This window comes from Dendrobium catenatum, unplaced genomic scaffold (genome assembly GCF_001605985.2).
Source record: "Dendrobium catenatum unplaced genomic scaffold, ASM160598v2 fragScaff_scaffold_1651, whole genome shotgun sequence".
NCBI lineage: Eukaryota > Viridiplantae > Streptophyta > Magnoliopsida > Asparagales > Orchidaceae > Dendrobium > Dendrobium catenatum.
The window spans coordinates 117,012-130,156 of NW_021320113.1; the positions used below are offsets into that span (position 1 = coordinate 117,012).

Here is a 13,145-nt window from a genome sequence, read left to right on the forward strand (position 1 = left end):
GTTCAGTCTTGATTATTATATAAAATATTCTAACTTTGAACGAGTAGATATAAGAAATGTTGAAAAAGTAGATCAAAGCCTACTAAAGTAGAAGTTGATATGTGACAAAGCAAGTTGATGAGAATTTGAGTTTTGATTCATAATAATAATAATCAAATAACGTTATTTTCATTAATGTTAGATAAGAAATTCTCATCAAAAATATATATTTAAAATATATTAGATAAATTTATTTATCCATAACTTGCAATAAAATCAAATACTCCATATTAAATTTTATTAAAGTAAATTATATATATATATTCCTCCATTAATCCCTTCAAATCAAAGATAGACTAAAAGATTTCTGTCCTTCTAATAATAATAATAATAATTTATTATTATTATCCTTACCTGATTAGTCTGGAGTAGTCATTTTGATTTTGAATTCTTTTGAATTTAAAATTCAATTCTTTGTGGATAATTTATTTTTCAAAATCAGATAACTCTTAAAATTCAGAATGAAATTTTTTTTGTTGTTAAGATTATTACGTAACTCATTGATTAAATTCCACATTAGCTTCACATTTTCGAAAAGCCCAATGGTTTTGATTTTAAAACATCGTAAAAAAGAAATATTATTAAGGTGTTATTAATTATAAATTGACAAATTCTTTTTCACAATTAATGTTAATTAAGGATCTATTCGGGATGGTTTCAATATTTTATAAAAATGATTGTAAAGTTGTTGCAAGGAAAGCAATTTTTTTTAAAGATGATGTGAATATTATAAATATGTTCTTTAAAAAAAATCGTTAATTAATATATAGTAGCAACTTTTGTGTAAAAAAAATAACTTCTCTCCATATAAATATTTGAAAAATATTGAGCAAGCAATAAGAAAATAATAGTCAAAAAGATTTATAATTGTGGTCTAAAAAGCATAACTATAAAAAAAATATCCCAAACAGATCCTAAATCAACATAAAATCTTATAAATTTTGGTCACAAGTTATTTCCCATTAAAAAAAAAGATCAATAGTGCTAATTTTTGTTTTAAATTTCTAACATTAAAAACTTAATAGTAGGAAAATTGAAGTTTTTAAATTATTTAAAATTTACTTCATTATTCTTATAACAAGTAGTTCTCGATTGATTACTAAAAAATAAAAAGAACATTTTTTTAAAATAATTGTTTTATTTTAATTTATTTTTAATATGAAAAATAGAGTATTATTTTCTGATAGAGTTTTAAAAGAATTTATGAAATGTAAAGCTAATATTTAGCTAAATTTATTCAATCAAATAAAAAACTTAATAATCACATTATTAACAGTAAAAAGTTAATCGCCCAATACTGACTAACCCCAACTACAAGTTACATTTGCGCTCTCTTGCCGCAGCGCATCGGGTCTCACCTTTTCTCCAATCATACTTTTCGCATTTACAGTCACAAGCCCGTAAAGCAACCACCATTTCCGCTCTATCATTGCTCTGCAACCTACGCCATTGACTTCTGATTCATCTCCTCGAGTCCATGGAATCGCCTTTACGATAAAGTTTGTTTTTTATAAGGTTTCTTCTTCACTTCTGTCATTTGGAGAGTGAAAGGTGAGAGCTTTCCCTTGATTTCCGTGATTGTTTGGTGTTTCTTTGCTTCAGTTGGTTCCTTGTTGTGATTCGATTCTTGTTTTTTTTATTCGTTGATTTCAATTTGCTAGCGAGTATTGTTTTCTCTGAATCTTGATGGTACTTGTTCTTTCCTATTTAAAGAGTCGAATTGGCCTTTTTTATCGTTTATGAGGGTTTTGTTTGATATATCAATTCTAGGTTTTACCGTGTCAAAGCTGATGAATTTTATCTTGTTTCCAGCTTCTTTTGATTGGATCTTCCACGAGCTAGTCTTTATTACTTCAGAGTGATGATTGAAATTTCACTGGCACTTTAGATGACTAAGCTAAACGTTTAGTTCTAAAAAGAAAGTTTATCTTGAGCTTGTGGTTCTCTTTAGATGTTATAATAATTGGGCTTTCTAGCCACCACAAATTCATGGAGTTCGCATTTTTTAACACAGTTTAGCTATCTGCATAGATGTGTGATATATTAGCTTTAGTTGGCTTCGCTGAACTAATTATTGATCTCTTCATACCAAATAAGTTATGTTCTCAGCACAGTATCAGATTTTTACAGGGAATGCTAGCCTGTGTTATTCTCCAAATTTCAGAATTTTGAATGCTTTAGACTAGTATTCTTTCTGGTAAGGTGAAATGAAATTAAGTTTTCTAACACAAATCTTTCTCTCAGCTTTTTCTTTTGTTACTTTTCTTTGTTACAGAAAAACAAGAGGGAAAAAAATTGTTTCTCTGCTGCCGCTGAAGAGTTATCACATATAACTTGTAATTCATTAGTTTAACATACATTAGATCATCATAATGGGATCAGAAGCTCCTCCAGTGGTTACAGTTCATATTACAGGCTTCAAAAAATTTCATGGTGTTTCAGAGAATCCGACAGAAACTATAGTCAATAATCTGAAGGGATACATGGAGAAGAAGGGATTACCAAAAGGCCTAGTTATTGGTAGTTGCAGTATTCTTGAGACTGCTGGAGAGGGAGCTGTGGCTTCTCTTTATAAAATTTTGGACTCAGCTCTATCTACCCATGATAGTTCTTCTAGTGTTGACCGTGTGATTTGGGTGGGTGTCAAAAATATATATATGATTTATTTTGGTTTTTTTATTAAAAAAACACTATGATGTCATTTCAAGTTAGGGTATTGCATGTAGCAAAGACTGAGGAACATGTACGACTTAGTTCTTAAGTAGATAAAGCTCCTGAGGTAGAAGCATTCATATTTAAATTTCTGGATACTTGCCAGTAGTTTGTTATATTAGTTTCATTTGTATGGTCAAGATCCTAGTTTTTCCTTTCTTATTGAAGTATCAACAAGTAACTTGTTATTTTCAAGGGTCACAAGCTGCTAGATTCATACCACAAATCTTCAGTTCTTGCTATTAGCCTATTATATTAGTGTTACTTATTTGTCTTAACTATATTTTTCTTTTAGGCTCTTATCATTAGTTTTTCAAACTAAATAATGCCGGCAGATCATTAACTTATGGAAAAAGCCTTCATAATTTGTTACAGTTAGTTTTCTTTTGTAGCAACTACTAGTCTCAATATCTTGGGAATTTTTTTGCTTTATTGGAACCTTTGAGGAGATGACATATTTTTCTGCATTTGTTTAAGTAATTCCATGTTCTTGGCTTGAGTTTCAAGATTTAAATTATGTCATTTAAGATTCTTTGTTCCCTCTTTTTCACTTACCACTCTTCTTTTTTATCCGAACATGTTAATCTTCAGGTTCATTTTGGAGTTAATAGTGGTGCAACTAGATTTGCTATCGAGAATCAAGCAGTGAATGAAGCTACTTTTCGATGTCCTGACGAGCTAGGATGGAAACCCCAAGTAAGATTTGATTTCGCATTTTTTTTGCTTCCTCCTTCCACGTCGAGCATTTATGATTTATTCTTACACTTTTTGGTGCTATTATTTTTCTTCCAGAGAGTACCCATCATTCCCTCAGATGGAGGCATATCACGAATACGTGAGGTAGGATGGTCTTTTTCTTTTAAATTCACATAGTTTACAGTCACATTCCGAATATCATTTTATAGATTATTGGTTATTAAAGTTATGTATTGGCTATCATTAAAAAGAGTGATGAACTATCAAATAATTTATCATCACAATATATACTTGTGATACCAAAATTAAGTTTGTATATTTTTTTATTGATTATTAAAATGCTTATGAAAAATATTCAAGATGAGATATTCCAAATAGTTTTCATAGGCTAGACATCTATTGAAAAAGTGAGAAGTTATAATAGAGTTAGAATTTAATCAAATATAACGGACTATGAATTAGTTGAACAATATTGAATATTTGCATTGGCATTAATCAAAATAAAGGAAAAAGTACAAAAAAATGCAACTATGTATGAGGTATATGATAGGAAACGCTTGTAGGCATAAGAATTTCACTTGCTGAATTTGAATTTCAACCCTTGCAAAAACAGATTAGAAAATAATTTGGAAGAAATAATCAGAAATAAACTTTTTTATTGATAAAAGGTGAAACTCATGAAAGAATAAAATATAATTGATCCTCAATTTGAAAGAAGGATTCGTCTCTCCCAATCTCTAACTGGCGGCTAGAGCCCAAGCAAACTCTAGGAACTCTCTAAAATTCATTAAATATCCAAATAATCCTAACCCTAAACAATCTCATCTATTTAAAGCATACAAATATGATCTTAATTACTAAACAGCCCCTCCCTAAATCAAATCCTGCCTAAAATAGCCCTTCCTCTTCAAGCAATGGGCCCCACAAGATTAGTCACCCCCTCTTTAATCCAATCATGCCTAAATTCCCCCCTTCCTTTTCAAGCAATGGGCCCCATAAGGGAGCCGACGGCTGGCTTGGTCATCTAAAGTAAACCAGCCCTAGGGTTGGTTCAGTCAACCCTCCTTAGGCCGGTTCCGGTCTAACAATACCCCCATCCCAAAGGCCCATCTTATCCTCAAGGTGAAAAAACGACTCCTTCATCAACTTCCTCATTATCACAAATGGTGAGAACCTGAAGAGTTTGATCCTTACAAATGTGCCCCGATGTGTACCTATCCTTACATTTGAAATAGAGCCCTTCGCCCTCTTCTCCTGTAACTCCATTTTTGTGAGCTTCTTGAAGTTGTCTCTAGGTCTTCCACCTACAATCTTCTCCTTTGGGGTCTCCCGAAGAGTACCCAGTGTCAACTATTTAAGTGTCAAAAAGGTGGTAGTCATCCTGCACGAGCCTCCGAAGTTGTTGCCTCCTGTCCCTCTCTTCAAATGCCTCTGATCCTCCACCAATTGAACTAGCTCTATAGCCTCTTCCAAATCACAAGGCTTCATCACTTTAATTGCCGCTCGAATATCAGTTTGAGCCCTTTCTTAAAGTTTCCCTCCAGTACAGTCTCTGAGAGTCGGTTCAGTCTGCTAGCTAGGTGCTCAAACTGGTCATGATACTCCACCATTGTCCCATTCTGCGTCAGGGTGAAGAATTGTTCATGGAAGTCCCCTTGGTTGGTTCTGAAACTTTCCAACAAGCAATCCAAGTTTGTATGGGTCGCCTCTTATCACTCAACTGGTACCATGCTAATGCTTTCCCCTCTAAGCACATCTCGACTGTCGTCAATCTCTCCTCCATCAGTTTATTGACGGTAAAATCTCTCCACCCGGTAAAACCACCCATGTATCCTCTCCCTCAAAAATAGGCATCCTCAGTTTCCTCATCCTCAGATCTCCTGTCACCCCTGCTTCCTCCAAAGTTTCTCATTCCCCAAGGGGGTGGTTCTTCCCAATTATTCCAATCATCCCTTCTCCACTCGCACCCAAACCTTTCATCACAAGCCCACCTTCTCCCTTCAAATTCAACACTCCTTCAACCATATTCAGCCCCTCTCCTTTCAAATTCGGCACCTCTTCGATCATAATCAAGCCATCGCCTTTCAAATTCAACACCCCTCTACTCATGCCCAACCCCCTCACACATATCCGCATACCCTCTACTCGACTCCTCCCTAGGAATAGGCCCTAGGGGAGGCATTTTTTTTCTCTCTCTAAAATCTCAACCTCAAGATCTGCCCTTCGTCTGATTGGCTTAGGATTTTCCTCACTTCAATAGCTATCGTCGGCTTACCTCCCCTCCAATGACGATGTTTTGGTTTGGCCCTCGAACAATTTCTGTAACATCTCCTGTAGGATGAAAATTTTTAAGTCGATCTTCTCATGGACGATTGAGATTTCACTTTTTAAATGTGAAACTTAAGTTTAGAGATCTGAAATTTCAGATTTCATTTGTCCGATCTCCCCTTCCAATACTCCACTTTTCTTCCCACCATAAATCCTCATCTTTGTTAGACTCGAAAATCCATATTTCCACCCCAAAAACAGTAAAAATAGTGGTTCGAAGGAGAAAAATTATTGGAAGAATCAGCCCACAGCCCCAAAACTACCCCGGACACCGCTCTGATACCAATTTGATAGGAAACACTTGTAGGCACAAGAATTTCTCTTGTTGAATTTGAATTTAAGCCCTTGCAAAAATAGATTAGAGAAGATTTTGGAAGAAATTACCATAAATAAACCTTTTTATTGATAAAAGATGAAAGAAAATGAATAAGATACAATGGATCCTCAATTGGAGAGCAGGATACATCTCTCCTAATTTCTAACCGCGGCTAGAGCCCAAGCGAACCCTATAAACTCTCTAAAAGTCAGCAAATATCTAGATAATCCTAACCCTAAACAATCTCATATATTTAAAGCATAAAAAAAAAAAAAATGATCCCAATTACTAAACAGTCTCTCCCTAAATCAAATCATGCATAAAACAGCCCTTCCTCTTCAAGCAATGGGCCCCACAAGATCAGTTGCCCCCTCTTTAATCCAATCATGCCTAAATTCCCCCCTTCCTTTTCAAGCCATGGGCTCCACAAGGGGGCCGACGGCTAGCTTGGTTTCCTAGAGTAAACCATCCCTAGGGCTAGTTCAACCGGCCGTCCTTAGGCCAGTTTCGATCTAACAATATTCAATCATTATCATCCCTCAAAACATTCAAAAAAGAAGAGGGGATGTTGCAATCGGCGGCCTTGTTATTTTCTCTGAGAACCTGGTTAAACTGTGATGAGAAACTCAAATCATGTTGAGAAGATTGAAAATCATTGCTTCTTTGATCTCCCAAAGTGTTTCTAACCCAATTGATAATGTTGCTGTTATCCCCTTCTATAATAATGCCTTCTGAATCAAACACCCATTCTTCCATAGCATCCTTAAGGCTTAGCACAGCGAGCAATTCGGCTGCATGTTCAATTTTAATCCCTTTTTCCCCTAATGAGCATCCCATATTCATTCCGAATAACAATACCAGGACTAACTTGGTTATTACTTTTCAAAGCAGCATCAGTGTTCACATTAATGCAACCTGGGGGTGGGACACAATGACATGCATATTATCTGCAACTTTGATGGTGATAAATTTGATAATTATCTATCATTATTTAGGGAAGAACAAGTGAATAATTGAATTAATGTGATGAGTTTTAATACATTAGACTTTGGCTTCGTTTGGGATGTCTTTCTTATTGCTTCTTAAAGCAGCTTCCTAGTACAAAAATTAATTTTTTTTTATTTTTTACTAGGAAGCTGCTTTAAGAAGCATAAAGAAAGCCGTCCCAAACAAAACCTTAATATACAGAAGGATAGAAATATAGCTAAGGGTACGCATTCTAGACTTAAAAGTTGGGTGATTGAAATAAATAAATCATTTAGGATAGTTGCCCGATATCAAAATATCACAAAGCATGAAAGTAGAATTATTAAGAGTGCACTTGAGTAAGTTATGCTATATGGATTAATGTTCAACTATAGAAATAACTAGCAATTAATTTGAGTGTAGCAGAAATAATAATTCAATTTGAATATATGTAAAACTAATAAAGTTAGATTGATGTTATATATTCGAGAGATGGGAAATATTTATTGAGGGTTAATATTCTTATAGCATTGAATATAAAAGGTTAATAAATTATGGAGCTGGGTTTTTCAATCATTTCTTTTCAAATTTTTTGATGGAGCATTGAATTTAAATGGTCAAAAGATTGCTGCTAAAAGTAGCCTGATCTTATTCCTGTTGCATGCATATTAGTGCCAAATTTAGATTTACAAATTTATTAGAATAACTACTTGTAGAGAAATAGATGCATAAAAATTTTCTATATAACACTTGAAGTAAACAGTTTGCATCTGGAGTTTGATCTAGAGAAGTGGTATTTGGTTGAAAATCCTTCGGGATTGATTTGCTAGTTATGTTAATTATTTTAGAACTTCTCCATAATCGCTGATTGCTTATTATAGTTTTTTCTCGGGATTATTTTCCAAATTTTTACTTCAATGTTACTTCTCTTTCAGTAACATGTTTCTTGTCTAGTGCCTTTTAAAGCAGCTTCGTTAAAGCAGCTTCATTAATGTGTACTTAAGCTCTACTAAACTTGTTTTAACCTGTATTTTGCACCATCATTTTGTTATTTCAATCTCGTCAGAGCCATTCAATAAAATTACTTTTCATGTATATGATGAAGCGACGACGATATGTTTAAAATGGTTCATGTTGATCTGACAAGGAAAATAATTGGATTAATGTACACTGGGAGAATATAAATTAATTAACAAGCTTTATTAGTCCAGGCAAGTTTAAGGACTGATATGATACCAATTAAATGCCATTTTTTTTTTCTATGAAAATCATCATTGTTAAAATCCAGCCATTCAGTGCAAATAGATCCAACGGCTACAGTCCATGATCTGTGGGACGCATAACTCACGCCAAAATTGTTTCCATGTTCTGGTAGCTGATTTAGGAAGGATTATATTAGAGTTATTATGAATAAATATGTAATTATTTGTTTATGTATTGAGATATCTTGTATAGATCTATAAATAGGAAAGAAATCATGTAATAAAATAAGCTTTTTCCCTCTCAAATCTCTTGTTTTTAAACAATCATATTTTGATTGTATTGATTCCAGCTTTCTTGGGCATTCCCCATAAACGTGCCATGATTTTTCTCAATTGTTGTGAGAAGTGTCATGTTTTATCTAGATTGTATCATTAGAAGTATGTAACGGTTAACTAAGTCTAAAATTAATGCATAAATTTTGGGAGACTTTTATTGAGAAGGATAGAGAATTTGTAGATATAATGATTTAAGGGGAAATTAATATTACATATTTGCAAGACACTAATTTGAAAGGATAAAAATCCTTAGACGTTGGGGAGGTTATTATATGTTCACGAATAGCAGGTTAGTGAATAACTGTTACTTTTAAATTTATCATCAGTGAGAACATTGTAAATGTGACTTGTGTTTATACTATTAAAGCTGGATTAAAATCAATTTTGGAAATAAATTAATGACTTCTCTGATGTATATTTGAGAAAAAGAAGATAATTATGGATGGTGATCTATATGGGTATTTGGTCTTCGGTTGGATTTTTATGAGATTGCTCTTGGTGAGGATGGAATAAAAGATAGAAATGTGATGATACAGATGTACAGTTTTACAGTAGCATGTGATTTTGTAATAGTGAGCACATAATTTAGAGAATAAGTAGATTGTTAATTTCAAAAGTTTAACTACTAAATCACAGACAGTTTTTTTTTTTAACTAAAAGGTGAAAAAAATCGAAGGTTTTTTATGATTCCTTGAGACATAACGTATAGTTGTAGTTTTAGAAGTATTAAAAAGTTCAAGAAAATATTTTCCCTAGGATAGTATGGAGATTGAAAGTTAATTCAACAGAAGTTGTTAAAAGATGCAGATTGGAGTTCTAAAGCTGAACGAAACTTGATGTAACATAGAATGGTCAACTGTATTTACATTTATCTCATTAAAGTTCTAGGAGCATCTAGAGATAGATCCATCATGATGTGAAAGTATGAGTTATAAATTAAAAAAATGGGTTTTTTAAAATTTCAAACACAAATACTTTTAGGACTAATATTAGAAAGCTAGAAGTTTTGTAAAGAGAATTATAAAAAAAGGCAAATATGCAACTTCATAATTATAGTAAATTATGGTTTTATTTGGGACAGCATTCTTACTATATTTTTTAGATCAAAATCACAGTTTCTATTTGGCCATTGCTTTTTCACTATTTTCAAAAATGTTTTCTATTAAGAAGCTATCTTCTATAACAACTTTCAAAAAAAAAAATTCTTTCTCCACAGAAGCTTTACAATCACCTTTAAAAAAAGCTACAAAGTTTCAAATGTATCCTAAGTTATAAAGAAGAAAGCAATCATGCTTGGATTTTATCAATTTAGATGTTATAATCATGAAGATAATCAAAGATGAGTTATATTGAGGAATGAATAGAATTAAGGATTCATAATGTCAACCCCAAATAGTTGGGATAAGCCTAATGATGATAACGAATTACTTCAAGGATAGATGAAATTGTTGAGTTGAGAAACTATCAAATAAACGTTCTAAGAAAAAAATTCAAAATGAGGATAAGCATGCTACATACATTGTAGATTGATTTGGAAAATAAAGTTGGTTTTGTTTTTAAAGAAGACGTACAAAGAGTAAATCTGTTGGTATATAGAAGAACCTGATTGAGATGGGAAAATGTTAATAGTCATGAGACATATTAAAATAGTTAGATTAATAAATCATTTCAAAAAAATCTTTAGGACTAAGAGGATTTCAGATGAGTGAAGAACATGCATATTAGTACCAACATTTAAAAAAATAAAGATTTTCATAATTATGATAATTATTGAGGAATCAAATTCACCCTTCTACAATAAGGTTCGGGGATAATCAATTTCTTTGAATTGGCATCTGTTTCTCTTTCTGGTTCCTCTTCTTGTAAATGGTTTGGTTTTTATGATATTTTCTCCTAAATGATGCCATCATCTTGGTTCCAAGATATATCAGGTAATGCTATTCCAGTGTTTTCTAAGAGATTCTTCCTGTTTCATCATATGATAGGAAATGTTGAAATATTGTTTGGTTCGCTAGCATGTGCTATGTAATGTAATGTTGTTTGGTTAGCTAACATCTTTAATATGTTAGATAAATTAATCAATCACTTACACAAAATATGTTAATAAAAAAATCACCTTTGTTCCTTGACTATTGCTTTTGATATGCATAATTCATAAATGCTTATAACTTCATTTATTTTGATTTGCAATTTTGCATGTATGTAGACTTCGCTTCCTACCAACGAGATAACAAAGGCACTTTCAGGCATGGGATACAGTGTTATGACTTCTGATGATGCTGGCAGGTTTGTCTGTAACTATGTATATTACCACTCTCTTCGCTTCGCAGAGCAACATGGAATCAAATCCCTCTTTGTACATTTCCCCTTATTCTTGACGATCAATGAGGATACCCAGATGCAATTTGCTGCTTCCCTGTTAGAGGTCATCGCCTCTTTGCAGCAGTGAAAATCAATGTGGATACATTATGCTGTTATGTATGTTGGACTGTAATTTGGTCATTGATTGAAAATGAAAAGGTTTTTGGTCTTTGATGTTTTTTCAAATGTATGTATTTGTGCTTACTGCAAACTATTTCCAGTCAATAAATATGGGCTTGTTGAACTTATTGTTATGATTGAAGAAAGATGGAAATTTTGAATGACTGGTTTGTTTGTGTGATATATGTTTAATGCTTCTTCAGCATCAGATAAGCTATATTTCTCCTTTGCTAAACTCAATGTTGATAGCTATTCTATGCCAACAAGTCATGGCTACTCTGGCATGAAATCTGGAAGGATTATGCCTAATCTCTGAGTTCATTAGTGATGGTTTATGGAACTTTTTGTTACTTCACAGAGTAAGCTTTGATTGAACTATGAATAACTTGTCATCTTTTGTATCGTGATTGTGATTTTGAATTTCTTACCGTTAGTTGTCATTAGTTATCGATAGGATATGTGAGAAATCATGCGAGTTCTTCAAATTTTTGCTACAAACCCTAGACGAACATCTCACCTGTCAGTTATTTGATATTTTTAGTCTTTTTTTTTCTGTCAACGGTATGTGAAGAAGTTGACAGGTGCTCTGGCCTGAGTGTCAACCACATGTATCTGCCTTATAAGCGATGTCATGCATCAAAGCTGTTGACAATGAAGTCAACAGGCGTCAATATTGATGTTGATGGTCCGCATCAACTTTATAGGCGTCAATATTGATGTTAATGGTTTATCGATTTTTCAATATTTAATTATCCTATTGACCTCAGGCTTGTTAGATTCTCCTCGTTAACACACTCAATTGACTATAAACACGTAAGATTTGAGAAACATTTGACCATTCAATTAATCTCACAAATTTTAATTATATTTTAAGTACTTAACTTATGATCATCTGAGCTCAAATCAAATTCTTTTTATGTTGTTGGATAAATTGTTGAAATTAGAGTTCAAATCTTCAAATAATCACGAATTAATTTTTATAATTTTTAATAAAAATATTGCATTGAGATTCATATATGATCAATTAAATTGAATTATGATATGCATAAAAGATATAATTAAAAATTATTTTATGTATGTAGATGAATCAAATGTTTCTTTGCTAAAATTATTTTTAAGTATGTAGATGAATCAAACGTAATAATTGTTGCGTCCGGGAATATTCGCGGCGGTAGAGAAACATATAGTTTAACGTCTTAGCGTTGTACGAAGATCCAGCACACAATCAACATCAACTTCAAGGAAAAATTACCTATTGTCGGTAAAAAAAGATGATAATTTCATAAGAATTTTTTCCGTTAATTTCGTCATTTGAAAAGTTCAAAAGTTTATTAGATAAATCATGACCCTAAATTTTTATAAAGATGATTTTTAAAATTTTATTTAAGATCTTTTTTACTGTTTTTTACAAATAATTTTATAATATAATTTTTTTAAATAGTAAAAAAAAAATAGTGGTAAAAATTTACCTTAAATCTTCATTTGGAATACTTATTGCTTTCTAGAACTTTTAATATGAAAATTTTTTGAACTATAAACTCTTGTACTAGATAGCTATTTTAAAAAATATTAAGAAAATTGTTCCTACCAAAGCCAATATTATTATTAAGAAAGTTACTTTTGTTAAAAAAAATATATTAATAAACATTTTCTTAATAATAATTTCTTGAAAACAATAAAAAAATAATAATAGTCAAATAATATTATAATTATGATCTAAAAATCAAAACAGTAAAAAAAATTATTTCAAAAAGTCTAAATTACTCAAACAATTCTTTACAAGAATTTCATCCTAATCTCCACCTATAATAGCTTTGATATAAGTGCAATTTTTTAAGTTTAATGGGGACAGCAGCCCTTAAGAACATTAGATATTGATGATGCATATAATTTTAAGATAACCATTTTTTATATATAATATGAATGTGCATTACTATTTTACATATATGAGGTGCCTAAAGGCACCTAAAAGTTAAATAAAAAATTTATTTCCTTGAAGAATTAAACTTTTTGATAGGAGAAATTAATATGTGCGGATACCGGACGGCCTGAAGGCCAACCAGATTACC

At 32.0% G+C, this 13,145-nt stretch overlaps 1 protein-coding gene across 3 annotated transcripts; it reads left to right on the top strand.

The window, feature by feature from the left end:
- The first annotated feature begins 1,357 nt into the window (after positions 1–1,357).
- On the top strand, positions 1,358–11,238 carry LOC110109896 (pyrrolidone-carboxylate peptidase). 3 transcript variants are annotated; one of them, XM_020841105.2, is made up of 6 exons: positions 1,358–1,590; positions 2,170–2,236; positions 2,315–2,675; positions 3,343–3,447; positions 3,544–3,591; positions 10,802–11,238. In XM_020841105.2, exons 3-6 carry the CDS (start codon positions 2,412–2,414, stop codon positions 11,042–11,044), a joined length of 660 nt encoding a protein of 219 aa, XP_020696764.1. In that variant the 5' UTR covers positions 1,358–1,590; positions 2,170–2,236; positions 2,315–2,411; the 3' UTR covers positions 11,045–11,238. The 3 variants fall into 3 exon arrangements, with proteins under 3 accessions (XP_020696764.1, XP_020696765.1, XP_020696762.1); XM_020841106.2 differs by lacking the exon at positions 2,170–2,236 and having other exon boundaries at positions 1,358–1,554; XM_020841103.2 differs by lacking the exon at positions 2,170–2,236 and having other exon boundaries at positions 1,359–1,590.
- Positions 11,239–13,145: the final 1,907 nt, after the last annotated feature.